Here is a 15,570-nt window from a genome sequence, read left to right on the forward strand (position 1 = left end):
GCATGCACATTTTCCAAACCACAAAACTGCTAAAACGTTTCAGATATCAATCATCTTGGTCATCTTGGTTCCTCACCTGCCTTATGTTAGCTGGAAGATTACAAATTTCACTGGGAGGAATATTCTGTTAGGATTGAGAGAAACATCAGTCTACAATTTGTTTTTTGCAGACCTGTTACCTCTTAACTCCATTTATGACTTAATGTTGTAAAGGTTATTCATTCTGGCTGCAGAGGAAGCCACAGTAGTATGTGGAGTAAGACTTTCATTGATGTTGTTTTGCATGAATCCTCTTTACTATATAATATGCATAAAAATAAAAATACAAGAATAGGTTTAAAAAAAAAAATCCTGTTGTCTGAAAGGTAGTCAGGCCAAACAGAAGCATTGAAGTCTCTGTTGTTACTTAAGTCTTTATATTAACTGATCTCAGGCCAGGATTCTGAGGTCTTCTAACAATTAATTAAAATGAAATTATTCTCACTTATAGATAGGGAAATAATGGGTGAGAATTAAGACTTGTGTGGCCTTGAATGCACAGAGCTCCTCTGGGTCAAAATCAGTGTGAACTGTGTGGCTTTGCAGTATTTGGAGTGACTTGGAATATGCTCATGGCAAAGCTAATTAAGTTTTGGTTCAGAGAACAGGAGAGGATCACTATGATTTCGTGATGGGGTTTTCAGAGAGGCAAAACCAACACGAATACTAGTATCTGCTCTCCCAACTATCACAAATGTCCTGCTGTGTGAATTAGAAGGCTTTGATGCAGCTGCTGCTGCTAAAGTTTCCCTCCTCTCCTCCTTTGTGGTTGGATACAACATTTCTGAAAGGAACAATGAATATTTAAACTTTTCTTGCAAGATATGAAACTTGATTATGCAGGACTGCAGTCAAGGAACATGAGACAGATTCTTAAATACTATGCAGTAAAATGTGGTGATCAGAAATTTCAGTTATTGCCAATAGTTATACCATCTGTGTTGAAAAGGAAATAATTTTTTTTCTGAGTGGGTGGACAGGGGCTGAACAGTGATGTTGGAGATCTTGCCAGACTTGCCCAAACATCCTTCAAGATAAAAACTTGATTCCTAGCTCAGTTTTTAAGTACACACAGACCACAAATTTGTTATTAATTCATGAGTATGCATGTTTTTCCAAGTAATGGTTATGGATACATGCCACTGATAGAATCATGAATGAAAATAATGGATAGTCATTTGTTTTAAAGCGAGTTGAGTCAGGAAATGTAAACACCATAGTTCAGTATGTAAGAAGACATTCTTGTATCAGAAGACTCAAATAAGTTATTAGATTCAATGTAGTGTTTTGAGAGGAGGCCAGAGTGCTCTCTATTTTGTTTCTTTTTGGTTTTCTAGCTTATTTTATTTTTAAAAATCTTTTTAACATGAGGTTCTGTATTTCAAGTGATTCCAAACTATAATACAACCATTTTATTAATAAACATAAAAAAAAGACTCTATGGGATTAAAACTACTAAAGCCCAATACAATAAAATAAGTTGCAGCAATTATTGATATTCTGAACTTTCTTGTAGCTATCCAAATTGAAAGAAATTGAAGTAAGACCACTCATAAATAAATTAGTCAAATAAATTCAGTAGGATAGTTTTTAGTAGAATGAACCTGTTCTAGTAATTGATATTTAAGTAATTGCTTGTTTCAGAATAAACCCAAATACACATAATCTTTTGGCTCATCAACTTCATAAGGAATTTAGTGTATTATAATTCACCCTTCAGTATAGGAAATCTACTAGTAGGAGAAAAAAAAATGTTATTGTTATAACGTACATATATCATGAGGTTTTGATACTTTGGAAATCATTGGTCTAGCATTTTGTCCATATTTTTTCAATTAATTTTTCAGAATCATGCTGCGGAAATCACGGCACAATTCTCTAGAAATTAGGGATAAAATAAGTCATGAAAATTATTTTTAAGAAATCTTGTGGTATGGAAATGAGAATTACTTAGGTAGTTCCTTTAGAATTCTTTCCTCTTTGTATTTGTTATCTTTTCACTATGTGTGTGCTCTCATTTTGAAATGGTGTAGGGAACAAGTACTAAAAAATTCAAGTGTGATTTAGTCCTGAAACAAGAAAAGAAAAGCAGTGAGATTATTTATGATTAGATGTTATTTATTTACAACAGGAACATAATATTTGGTTTGGCAATTTTCTTTCTTTTGCAGCCACAAGAGATGTTTAAAAGGATGGTGGTTTACAATTCGTCATTTAGATCTAACAAAAAACAAGTAAAATAATATTTTCCGTGTTTTGTGTGGTACTTGTGTTTTCACAGAGTGTAGGTTTTCTTCCTAATCCTGTTGCTGAGTTTCTAAAACAGAGGATATAAAACAGCCCTAGTGCATGAAAACTGCTAGTCTTGGTAAACTTTCAGTGTGTGCATGTGGCGCCTGCTAGCCTAGGCGGATGACTAATGAGAGGATAGTAAGTCCTCCAGATTGAACCATCTTGAACCATCTTGAAGCTACTTAGGTGGTTAGTGCAATATTTAAGATCGTAGTATATTATAACCGATCTGAGACTGGGCAATTTTTTCAATATTCCTAGTTTTTTTTGTCTGTTAACTTCCAGTTGCAATGTTTTCTGTAATAAAATAGTTTTAGCTTAACAAATAAAGCTATTATCATAACATAGTAATTGGTAGGAAATCAGAGGAACTGATGGTGGAAAGTACCTATGCACGTAGCCTTTCCTCATGTTGTGTAGGATTTTTCTACCATATTGCTACTTTTATAGCTTTCCTCTATGCAAGTTTGAACAGGCGTAGTGGTGTGCTTTCATCTCTTCCTCTTTGGTTGACTGTTCTGTGGTTTAAGAGATTGTCCCTTGAAGTGAACAGTGTGCCTGATTTCTCTGTTGCTGTTAAATGTGCCAGTTCCTGTGTGAAAGCAAGCTAACCTAGATGCGTTGTCATGTTACGTGAAAATGCTGGGGCACAATTGTGAGCTCACAGTGGTAAAACATGAAGATTAATAATGAATTTTTTCTTCTCTTGCTGTTTAGTTTGAGTTTTTCTTGATATTTAACATTGGTCAAATAATAAAATCATTTTGTAGGCATCTTTTCTAGACAAGTGAAATAGTTATACATAAGAAGGAAAATATAAGATGATTTTTGACAACTTCAAGGTTAACCATAATGTATCCTACTGAAAATCATGAATTAGGCCTGTTTTGTAGGTGTAGTCAAATTAATACAAGAATGCTGGCAAAATGTCAAATATTTAAAACTTCCATTAGTCCACAGAAAACTCCCCCAGACAAACAGATATATGCTGTCTTACTTCAATAGGATCCTTCAAGTGTGCAGGGCTCCATTTGAGAAGGTGGATTTCTATGAACAGATCCACCATTGAGGATTCAAGTAACTCAGGCTGCATAAGCTGGAGGCTTGTGTCAGAAAGGAAAACTAGATTTGACTCAGATAGCAAATCAAACTTGGAGACTATTCAATTGAAACTGAATATTAGTATGTTTTAATTCTTCTTTTTGGTTTATTTTGGTCAGGTCACGTTTGTTATTGACTGTTGATGCCAGAAACTTCAGTAAGCTGTGCCATTGGCTTAGGTGTTTTATTTTCTTTTTGTTTTGTTTCCCACCCCAAAGTATTAGCTTCAGCTTCCATCTAGAAGTCCGGACAGATAGTTGTTTCACTGCAGTCAAATATGTTCCATATTCTACTAATGTGCAGTCCTACGAACGTTATTGTAAATCAGGAGTGTTCTGTACTGTTTCCCTGAGATGTGCTGAGCAGTGGAAAGTCGGATCAGCCCCATGCTTTCCATTCCATGTTGCTTGGTTCATTAGCTGCTGCTTGGTGCATGCTCTATTTTGTGAATTTCTGATGCTCCTTTCTGGGAAGATTTGCTGCCATTCAGAAGACGTGTTCATTCTATTATGGCTGTATTTGTATGCTTACTGGATTCATATCATATCATTTCTTTGCAGGTTTTTTTGTTGTGGGTTTTTTGTTTTTTTCTTGTTTAAAAAACAGTTTTCCCAGGAAAATTTTCTTCAAGGGCAACATCTGTTTTTCATGAGGGTGGCCTGGGACAAAGAGTTCAATGACTTGCTTTAGATTACATAATGAATTAGTGACTTGGCTGAGATTAGAGTTTTTTTTCTCTAAGTTGTTTGCTCTGAGACCATTTATGTCTACTTCAGCCATCATTCCAGAGATCAATACAAATTCATGTATTCAAACTATTAGTTGTTTAGGGTATTCTTTATTGTAAAATGTTTCTCTTGCAGTTGTAGTGACAGTGCTCATATCATTGATATACTTCCCAAATTCATGAATGATTGTTTTTTCCCCCAAGATGAAATTCTACCCTTACTGAAGTCTGTGATGAAATTCCCATTTATTTAGTAACTCAAAGTTAGCAGTTAACAAATGCAGTGCAGGCAAACCTTATTTAAATGCTAAATAAGATGTGGACTCTCAGCTCCCAACAGAACCACATGAAAACAATATCATTTTTTGTCCTTTGCTTGTGGTATGGAGTCAACCTCCTGAAACTCCACAGACAGAAGGCGAGAAGGGTTTCTAAAGAGTCTGGTCCTACAACCTAGACACCATGGAGCAGTGTTGGTGACGTGCCAATCAGAGTCTGTCACTTCTGCCTGTTTTAATAGTACCCAACACATGGTGGTAGTCCCAAGAAAGGTTGCTCAGAAGACCATGGCAGAACATACCTGTCTGTGGTAGATTTGTCCCTTTCTGTCAGGTGTGGAGAGGAACTGCTGAACTGGTAGAGTAGTAAACCATTCCTCAAAATTGCTCCATAGTATGGCCAGTTCAAACTGCTAATGTATTGTAAGGACTTAAAATGTCTTCTGACTGTCAGGATGGACTCTCTGCTACCTTTCTGTGTTTTTCTCCCTTTATAGTCTTCTTTCCTAGCTTACAGATTTATGTTTTCTCACTAATAACTAAAATTGAGCTTTTATGTTAAGCATGTACATGAGCCTAATGTTTCTACAACTGAGTATTGTTTTATTCTCAGGGCTTCCAGAAATATTTGGAAGACTTTGATCCACATTCAATGGTAAGGAGAGAATTAAGATATGTCTCAGTTTAATATAAAATACACTAGGAAAAAGAAACATGTTCTTGATTTTGAGGGCTGGGAGGGGGTAACATTCTTGTTTCTTGTTTTGCTGGGACTTGACCATTTGTTTCTTCTAGCCCTGTTGAAAGGGAGCTTCCTTACATGAAAGGATGAGCTAGTGTTCAGCTCTTCCTCTAACACTATTTTGGAGGAGGGAAAGGTCCCTTTTCACCTGCAATCTACATAGATGAAGTTAATTGTTTTATGTTTCCAAGATGGAAATGAATAACCATTTTCTTTTCACAGTTTACCCCTGAGCAGATTATGGGAAAAGATGTACGGCTATTACGCATTAAAAAGGTAAGTACTATATTATCTATTTATATTTAGAGGGTTGATGTAATCATCTCATGTATGGATACATCTACTGGGAAGAATGAAAGATTAAGTTCCTGTTGATGGAAAGAATTAACAGCCTTTTCTGAACTGAAATTCTTGTTTAATAGGAAGGATCATTAGACCTTGCAGTTGAGGGAGGAATTGATTCTCCCATTGGAAAGATAGTAGTCTCTGCCATCTATGAGGGTGGTGCTGCAGACAAGCATGGTGAGTAACAATGGGGAACTGGAATGCTGCTGCAAAATGGCATCTTCCAGTGGCTGAGTTCTTGGCTGGCTTTGCAGTTGTTGCTGGTACTGGGAAGCACAGTTAGACTGCCCCAGGCAGCCAAGTTCTGTCTCAGCTCTAAGAGCACCTCAAAGAGAGGCTCATGGTTTGAAGAGTGCTGCTTAAATTTATAAAAATTTATGTAATTATTGACAATGTCTAAGAAGAAATACTCAACCCTGCTGTACTTTCATCATAGCCAAAGTTTCAGTAATGTGACCCAAAAATGTAGAGCTGTTCTCTTATTGAGGACTCCCCCTTTTTCAGTCAGATATCAAAAAATGCTGGTTTTGTTAATTCAGGAAACCTAAATCTGGTCTCCATTATTTCTCATTTCCAAAACAATTACATTTGGAGGACTTCCATGTGCAAAGCAGTTACTAGAACATAAGCTATTGCTTAGCTTTGTTCTTAATGCTACTTTCAATAGTAATTTGTTTTGTAAAACATCTGGCTTTACTCACAAAATCTAACTAAAAGCCAGAGCATTCTGGCTTACAGTTTAGCTCTAGAAGCCACGAGAATATGCCAGCACATCCAGGCTTTTCTCCTGGGAGCCAGTCTCATCCTTACCTTGAGAACCCTGGTGATGACTAGGTAGATGGACAGGACAGTATCTCCTTAGGTTGTTTTCTTTGACCTTGTCCCAACCACAGCTAAGTTGAAGTCATTCTTGCTGTGAAAACATCTTAGCCTCAATTTCTTATTCCAATGCTCGGTTTCTCTTTGACTTGTGACTGTTGTGGGCTGTCCCCTTATCATATGTGTTGTCCCCTCCCCAAATCCAGTTCCAGTTACCTGATTCTCCTTCATTCCAGATTAGTTCTCAGAACTGGTTTTGATTTGCTAAATGTTACACATGCTTTTGAAAAGGAATGACAGTCCTGCAAACCCTTGACAAGTGCCACTTAGACATTCAGGTATTTAAGTAACGCTGCCGTTTTCATAGCGGTAACAGACTACAATTAACCACAGTTTATGGGGAATATAGGTGGATTATACGGACTGGCAAACTGCTACTCCAGAAAATCTTACTGAATGTTCTTACAGCTCATAATCAATAAGAGAAGATTAGAGTGACTCGTCCATGCCTACCTAAAAATTCCTTTTGCCTTTGCCTGTAGGAAACCTTCTTGTCTATGTCAAATTTCAGTGTAAGCCTTCACATCTAGTTAAGATGCTTTTCATTATACTCAGTACTGCATCAGAGAAGTCTGTCACAGAACTTATTTTGGTTACATGTACGTATACTGTGTTGGTCTGTCACCAGGAGGCATAGTGAAAGGAGATGAAATACTGGCTGTAAATGGCAAGATATTAATTGACAGCACGCTGGCAGAAGCACAAGCAACTCTAGCAAAGGCTTGGAACATGGGTGGGGTAAGTACACGGGAATACTTTTTCATTCTACCTATAACTTTCGTGATGTACTCTTGTCTTTCATGACATTGTCGCATGAATAGAAACAAGGTTGGAAACATCAGAAGTATGGGTGTGCCACGCCACCCAAGTGAGTTGAAATCTGCAGAAAATGATGGTATACAGCAACTCTGAAAATCATGCCCGTAATTTACTCTGAAAGTTTATGGCATTTAGCCACATGTCAAGATTTGTATTTAAACACATTGCAGTCTGAGTGTGTATAGTACATTTATCTGTAGAATCTCTAATAATGAAACTGACTTGGAAGCTGATAGGAACTTTGATAATAGCTTATCTAATCTTTGATTTCTTAATGTACAAATGACGCTGCACTTCAGCTAGAGTGAGTGTCTTCTCGGCAAGAACTGTATTAATTACTATGATGACCAAATACAGTATGCTACTTAGAATGGTTGTTTTTTTAAAGCTTATTGCAAGATCAGTGGATTTTTCTTTAATTTCAGGATAGAAATCAAACAGCTTAATCTTGAAACTGTGTTCCTATACAAATATTTTATAGAGACCTGTTTCTTGTGGTTTTCCAGGAACAGATTGCTTTTCTGGTTATCTATCTGATATTCCATAGTAGTCCATTAACCACCTCTAAGAGGAACATTTAGCAGCACACATGTGCTTGTGCTTTTTTGTTGCAGGATTGGATTGACTTAGTCATTGCAGTGTCACCTCCAAAGGAATATGATGATGAAATGTAAGTGCATAAGCTTTCTTTGTCTGGTGATCAAAAGGCTAGTAACAGCAGTTTATACAGTTTGCTTTTTATTGGGCAGATAATGCCTTAAGTATTTATTTCCTATGGACTACATAACCTTCTTCATCACATGGTTGTTAATTAGTTAATCATAAGTAGCTATCATGCATTACAGCAGTGGTTCCCAGAGTTCTTAAAATGGTGAATCTCAAATTATTATTATTTTTATTTTTTTTGAGAAATTGGTTATCCTGAGTCTGGATGATATTATGATGCTATGAATCATAACAGGAAGACACAAATGCCCATAAGCATTCTTCATCAAACCCAAACATTTAATTCTGTGATGGGATTTTTTTTTATTTTTGTTGTTGTTTGATTGTTGGGTTTTTGTTCATTTCCTTTTTTTTTTTTTTTGGGGGGGGGGTGGGATTTTAAATTAGATTGCAGTTACTATGCTTGACTAAATCAACGTAAGTGTAAAATTTTCAAAAGGGCTAAGTGACTTGTCTGGCTTGGCAATTGGCGACATTCACGGAGTCTTTATTTTTAAAGATAATCTGCGTAGGTATGAAACAAGACACCAGGACATAGTCTGATATAGGTATCAAGTTGATACAACTTGCCTTACTTTGAATAAAACTTCAAAAGCAAGACCAATGTTGTCTAGTTTGATTGAAAGAAAAGATTTCAAGAAATCCTTACTATGAAGTAAAATGGTAGAGGAAAAGTTTTCTAGTTAACCCCGAATCTTGTTCTGTGTAGAATACCTATTATGAGTTGCTGTAACCCAGTACAGTTTTACTGTCTAATACGGACAGAAGACTGCTGTAAAATTGTTTAAGCTAACGAGTCAGAAAATAACTGTTATTATTTTTTGTTATTATATCTTGTATATTTAGCCCTACTAACCCCTCATCAACAGTCAGTCCGAACACACACAAAAAGGTTTTTGAAGGCAGTGCACCCGTGTACAGACAAGGGTATCTCCTGCAGCTGTAGGCACTGCAGTGTCCCCTCATGGTGAATAGCCAGCCCTGGGTTAACATGATTGTCCATTTTGAGGCTGTATTGTTTTTCCAGCATGTGCCTGCCGATGAATTGCATGCCACACTCTGCTTTTGTTCCTGGCATGCTGGAGTGTTCTTTGGGCTTTTGCCATGCCTGTCCTATTAAAAAAATAAATTAAAAAAAGAGTATTTGTAATATCCCTTGGAGGTCCTCTACAGGATTGGTTTATCATATGCAAGACTATAAAATGAATAGGCCCTGCCTAAGCAATTAGGATTAATCTAGTATTTTTTTCTTATCTGTGGACCACTGCTGTGGCTTTGTGAATTCATAAATAAATAATTACTTCATCGTTAAGGCTTGTCCAAAGAACAAGTTTCCTTTTGTATCATACAACAGTGTGCTTCTGAACAAGTGTTCACAACTCTTTGGTTTTCACTGAAGCTTACCTACACTGATTTGTCACTAAATTCGGGGTTTGTCCTAAAATTATCCTTGCTTTACAAACTCAATTTACTATGTATGTTTTCTCTGTACTTTAATAGCTGTAAGTAGTCATAGATCTCTAGAAAACCAGGGTAAGATATCTTATTTGCATGTGGTATTTGTGGTCTTCTCAGTTGTTACTAACAGTACAAATCAAGATTGTCCAACTGAGATCTAGTTAAATAAAATTGTGCTTGCCAGAAAGACAAAAAAACTGCACTACAGCTAACAGCATCTGTTTTGCTTTTTTTAGGACATTTTTTTAAAGTACGGAAGGTTACACTTAAGAAATGAAGTCTTTCCCCTGCAGACACCTGCTGCTCTGAAAATTAATAGGATATCAACAGCCACATAAAATGCATTTTTATTTGAAAGAAATGTGAACAGTCAGATCTGGAAATTGAACTAGAGACTTCATGTTCTTTAGGTAATTTGAGTAATTTCAAATCATTTTGTAAACATACACAAAGAAATTGTCGTAAGCGCACTGAGAAGGACAGACAGTAAGCATAACTGTATCTGTGAGAACTCAAAATCAATTTTTCTTTATTTTGGGAAGACAAATTTTGGAAATTATCTTCCAGTTTTCCCAAAAATAAATACCAAAATGACAAATGAAGATGGAACACAGATGTCTGTTCCCACATGCAACATTTGTGATTACACATTCACAGGCCAGTTTGGGTGTGAGAAAGCTTATATTTTTACTCTGTACATAGTGATTTTCCATGGGGAAGTGGGGACATATATGAGTAATTTCTGTTCTCACTGATATCCTTGTAGCTCTCTTAATGTCTGTTTCTGTTGCCCAGTTGTGAGTTGTTTTGATTATGAAAATCCTGCCTGTAGAAGGGCTTCTATACCAGTTATACCAGGAGTGTGAGCATTATATGGAGTAATTTTGGTGATGCTTCTATGGTATAAAGAGTCTTCTCTACCAGCAAAGTAAATAGCTAGCAAGTAGTCCAGATAACATCATTATGTGTTGTCAGTTATGATACCAAGTATTGTGTTGGTGGTAAAAATTAATCCCTGATATAGTCAAGGGTGGAAAATTTCGGTCCGATTCACAGTCTGTACTTAAGTACTTCGTCCTCAGTGAGTCTACACACAAATAAATTTGCAGTCAGTAAGAGTAACATTTCACTGTTTGTTACTGTTTTCTGTTTAAGTAACTTCCTCCAGACCATAACATCTATATTAACCTGACTTTAAGTAAGTCTGATTACAGTTGTAGATGTAGTCTTTTCTTTATATTGTCAAGGTGTCTCCTTGGAAATGTAACAGTTCTCCTTCCTTCCTCGGATCTGCCAGTTTGTATACCATTTTTCATAGTGTGTTTAGATTTTTCTTATCTGGACTAATGAGAGCTAAAATCTAAAGTTCTTTAGCATATCAAATTCCTGCTGAAGTCTTGCCATTTCAACATTTGGAAGCCTTCCTTCCTGTAACACAGGAGAATAACAATTACATTCCTGAGAAGTCTGTATTTGTATGGAGATAAACAATTATGTATTATGTTGACTTCCTTTGTTTTATTCACAGTTTTGTTCCAGTATGCCAATGATGTTGTCTGGCAGGGTACACATGTTCAAGTTTTCAACATTCTAACACTGTAACTCTCCCAACTAATCTAGAAATAAAATCATATATGGCAAATGGAAGTCGTCCTCTTTGTTTGCAGGTTTGTACACTGTAATAATAGTTAATCAGCTGAAGTATATAGATTTCAGTTGATCTTTTCATAACAGACCCATTTGCAACAAAATGCCAACTGTGGGGAATTCGAAAGCAAATTTGCTTTGCAGAGGAGGGAATTGTCAGTAGTGTGAGCTGCAGTAACCTTTTACTGGGTTTTTATATGCAAATCTGGTCACTTGGTGGTTGTAATGCTGCCGAGTGCAGCTGCTCCATTGTATTTCCCTTGTTAGATCTTCGGGTGCATCCACCCAGAGCTGTAGACATCCTAACCAAAAGCTTAATCCAAATGCAGCAAGATTAGTACTAGAGGAGAAATAGAAGCAGGATGTACTCCTCCTCCTGCTCTGGCACCCACTTGCCTACATTCTGCGACCATCTGCACTGTATGACAATTCAGAAGAGTGATGCTATCAAATGTTCTCTTAAGGGATGCTCCGATGCTACGTACCAGCAAACAAAGCCACAGTAACGCACCAACAACGAACTGCAGCCTGCCACCAGTGTTCGATAGTGCTAATCACTGTCTTTGCACATAAGAAACAACATGGAAAACTTAGATGGTAGAGATGAGAAATACTTTTCATGACAGGTTTTTTTTCCAGAGAGAAAAGGAGCACAGAAGATTGAGCTGAGAAATCTGTGGGAGTACCAACAGTTGAGTTGTAGCCTTGCTTCTTAGCTTTATTTGCTTGGATACAGCTTAAAATGCATGAGAGGCAGCTGAGGAAATTACTTCACATATATGTAAGAAACTGTTACGTTGCGTGTTTACCCTATGTCAAGATGGCTATGGAAGGAGGTGGTGTTAGAAAAAGAAGGCTGACACTTCTGAAATCTCAAAATGATCTTACGCCATTAGTCAGGTAGTTATTTGCTTTATTTCTGCCTTTTAGTGCCCTGGGACTAAATCACATCTTTCATTTGTCAGCTAGCTCAAAGAGTTGGACAACGCTACACAGATTTGAGGCAACTTCCCTTTTAGTTCCTTCGGCTTTTACGAGGAGAGTGTCCCAGACATAAAACATTAAAACAGCTGCCCATTTGAGTTGCCACTGCATTGTTTTCTGGTGGCTGTAATAGTTGCTGCATGTGCCCATGCCTCACTCCTGTTCAATCAAACCAGCTATGAAAAGATAATTGTAGGGTAAATGGGACTTTCTCTTTTATTCAGCTGATGCTTGGTTTCCTTTGGGAGTATGGAAACTCTGATCTGATGCATAAAGCAGGAAGAAGTCCAAGTGCTTCACTGACAGTATCGTGTGTGCTTCTAACTGCTTTTAACATAAAATGCTGGGGTTTTTTATTATTATTTTTTTTATTTTCTGTAATCTCAGAGGGAATATGTTTAGTTTCTCAGAGCTGTTTGTTTGGTTAAGATGGCTAAGACCCACTGTCTCTCTCTCTATGGGATAATAACCCAGAGGAAGAGTTTCTCAGAACAGTTAACAATCATTCTTATTCTCTCAGGAATTTCTTGGCTGCGTTAGTCACGGACTTGTCTCCAGCATACCCTGACAGTTGCTGAACTGGAGCATGAATTACACTAGAGACTTGTGACTTCACATCTGCTTTGTGAGCCTGTGCGTGCCTGTAGGCAGGCAAAAAAATTCAAGCTTTATGGATCAGAACCATGGCACTCATTACAGAATAGGAAATACCATTGTTTAGTATTCATGGACACTAGTATTGGGAAATCTTTGATCTATTTATTACCGGCACTCCATCAATTTAAGAACTTACAATTTAGCCATTATTTATCACATAACCATGGCATCTAAGCAGAAGTACATTTCAAAGAGGTTATGGTTTTTCTAAAGGCTGTATGCATTTATAAATTTGTATATATGAAAGGGTGTGTATACATACGTGCACACACCAGCAGGATATTTTAATCAGTCTGAGTAGTACACATGTAAATAATCTCAGCACTTCACAAGTATGAGATTTAACCTCTGAATACAAATAAGCTGATAAAAACACTCGTACAGTAAAAACAGAACTGAGAACCATAGTTTCATGTCAAAGTAGGTATACCTGGTTGAAAAGAACTTAGTACACAATACCTGATACATGCTTTTTGTATGCTTTAACTCTGTGTTGCCTTGGAATTGATAAAGCAGTCAGGGTAGTTGCTGTGAAACTCTTAGACACCTTCCACCCCCTGATAACTGTATCAGTGTGAATGAGAGTTTGATTGTGATACTGAAATTTGTCCTCCACTGTTTTTCTGCCACTTTCTTTCACTATTGTTCTTGTTCTCAGGGGATTTTTTTTTATTATTTTTTTATTTTTTCCTATGTATGGGCCTCTGCTGTGGAATACTTCTTCCTCTATTACTACATCTCTGATTCCTGCATTATTGGAGGATACAGCTCTTTGGTGGAACCCAGGGGCCCCATGTGTATTTAAAATAAGGTAACTAGGGTTATTTTTGATCTTTCCTGAAAGCACGTAAGATGAAGGGGAGACAGACACATGTAAAGCAATTGATAAGATTTCTGTTCTCTAGAAAGGAACCATCTGAAACTGGAAGCATGTTCAGCTTTCAGAAGATCATAGTTTAAAAAAAAAAAGTTGAAAACAATAATGTTCTCTGGGCTGTTATACTGGATGATGATGATGTCTAACAAAGGCACTAAACTTGGTGTAACAACCACTGGAATTAAGTTTAAAGGAATTAATTTCTATTAGTACAAGCAGCTAGTGTTCAACTCAGAGTATCTACATGGAAAAAATGTTGTTTGAACTTCAGATAGCTGCTTCACCCGGTATCACAAAACCTGCTGCATGATTAGCACTGGATATCCCTTACCCATTTGAAAGGTAATTGTGCTTGATAGATAATTCCCATGTATAAGGTAACCATAGCCTCAAACAAGCATGGCTCTGATCCAGCAAAGCACTTAAGTACATGCTTAAACTTAAGCATGAGCCAATCCCATTGATATAGGTTGAGTTCAATAATGCTACTCACAGGCTTAAGTACTTTGCTGGATTGGGGCCTGAAGTCAAACTCTAAAGGATGCCTTATCCCTGGAGATGCTTATTATGGAAAGTTTTTATTGTTAATGCTGAGGTTTTAGTATTCATATTGAATTTCAGTCCCTTTTCATTTTCTCAAAAAATCTTCAAAAGCTGTTCCTTCTCCCAACTCCTGCTGCCTATTCTTCTAGCTTGACCTCCTCTTCTCTTTTCTCACCTTTTCTCTTCCAGACATCAGTAGAACTCATTACTTTTAAACAGCTATAGCAGTTTTGTTTATATGGTGCTTAAAAGAAAGTTTGGGAGAAAGAAACCGAGACCATCCCAGCATATGCTGAGTACAGATGGAAATCAGGCAACTTCTCTGAGGTCAAGGACTTTCCTAAACAATAGGGAAGTGAGAAGAAAGATGCTAAGAGTTATTCTTCATGTAGACCTTCTCACTAACCCTCTCAAAAGCTTCAAGTTACTTTTATCTGACTTTGTTCTCTTCCCTTTCTCTTTCCCCTAAGCTGTTGTAGATGCTGTAGCAAGAGGGGTACCGAGATTCAATGTTGATGCTGGCAAACAGCTCGAGGCTTTTGAGTGTTACTGCCACTCAGCAGAGAGAGCATAAATAAGAACAGAGGGAAAATGTACCCACTGTTACTAAGGCACCAAAATTAAGCTTTGATCAAATTCTTGTGGTAACTATTTGCTTGATAGGATGAAATAGCTTTTGAAAGTTATCCTTTGAAACTAAGTTTTTCAAGTAACAGTGTTTGTTTTTTTTTTTTTTTTTTTTTGTAACCCTTATTTCCCAGCATAAAAATTAAAATTTTCAGAGGAGAGAGAACCAAGAACACTGTTGGATCAGTAGCAATTCCAACAGCCAGGGGGAAAAGAGAAAGAGAGAGGAGGAGAGCTGCATTTTCCATTTTCATTATTCAGAAAGAACTGTGGTTAAGCAGATCCCTAAATGTGAAGTTATCAACCAGGTAAGACAGAAGGAATTGCATACTGTTCCTTAGTGAAAGTCAGACAGCTGGGTCTTAGAGCACAGGAGTGACACACACAGCAGGAATGAAGAACTGAAGAGCTCTTCAAGCTGGATGAGATTATTCCAGTTCAAAGCAGTCACTTATAATAGACAGCAAACCCTTCATATAGGTATGGTAGTTGGTTAAGAGAATAGAAGAAACTGAGGTGATTGAGGTGTGTTCATTGTGCTCCTGACTCCGGGTTTCTTTTTCTTCACACAGGGGAAGGCAGCTTCCCCATAACATAGCTCATGCATCTGGGTATGTGCAAATTTTCCATTTTCCAAGAAATAAACATTCTTATAAATAAGTCAGTGCATGTGGCATGCTGTGGTCTGACACTAGCTGTGAATGACAAAGATAAAAATAAAGTCGAGACTGAGAGAGTATCCTCAGAAACAAGTCTATCCAACATAAATCTCAACAGTGATTTCAGTATTAACAGGTGGGTACAATGTGATCTTGTAAGGTTGTTTTTC

General features: G+C 37.1%; 1 protein-coding gene across 3 annotated transcripts in view; it reads left to right on the plus strand.

The window, feature by feature from the left end:
- USH1C (USH1 protein network component harmonin) overlaps nt 1-11,049 on the plus strand; it is a 45,223-nt gene extending 34,174 nt beyond the window's left edge. For all 3 annotated transcript variants that reach the window (XM_040559476.1, XM_040559477.1, XM_040559478.1), the window contains 6 exons: nt 5,051-5,092; nt 5,402-5,455; nt 5,602-5,701; nt 7,032-7,141; nt 7,837-7,892; nt 9,643-11,049. In XM_040559476.1, the coding sequence (XP_040415410.1) occupies nt 5,051-5,092; nt 5,402-5,455; nt 5,602-5,701; nt 7,032-7,141; nt 7,837-7,892; nt 9,643-9,655 (375 nt within the window). In that variant the 3' untranslated portion in view covers nt 9,656-11,049. The remainder of the gene's footprint in view (nt 1-5,050; nt 5,093-5,401; nt 5,456-5,601; nt 5,702-7,031; nt 7,142-7,836; nt 7,893-9,642) is intronic.
- The last annotated feature ends 4,521 nt before the right edge of the window (nt 11,050-15,570 follow it).

This window comes from Cygnus olor, chromosome 5 (genome assembly GCF_009769625.2).
Source record: "Cygnus olor isolate bCygOlo1 chromosome 5, bCygOlo1.pri.v2, whole genome shotgun sequence".
NCBI lineage: Eukaryota > Metazoa > Chordata > Aves > Anseriformes > Anatidae > Cygnus > Cygnus olor.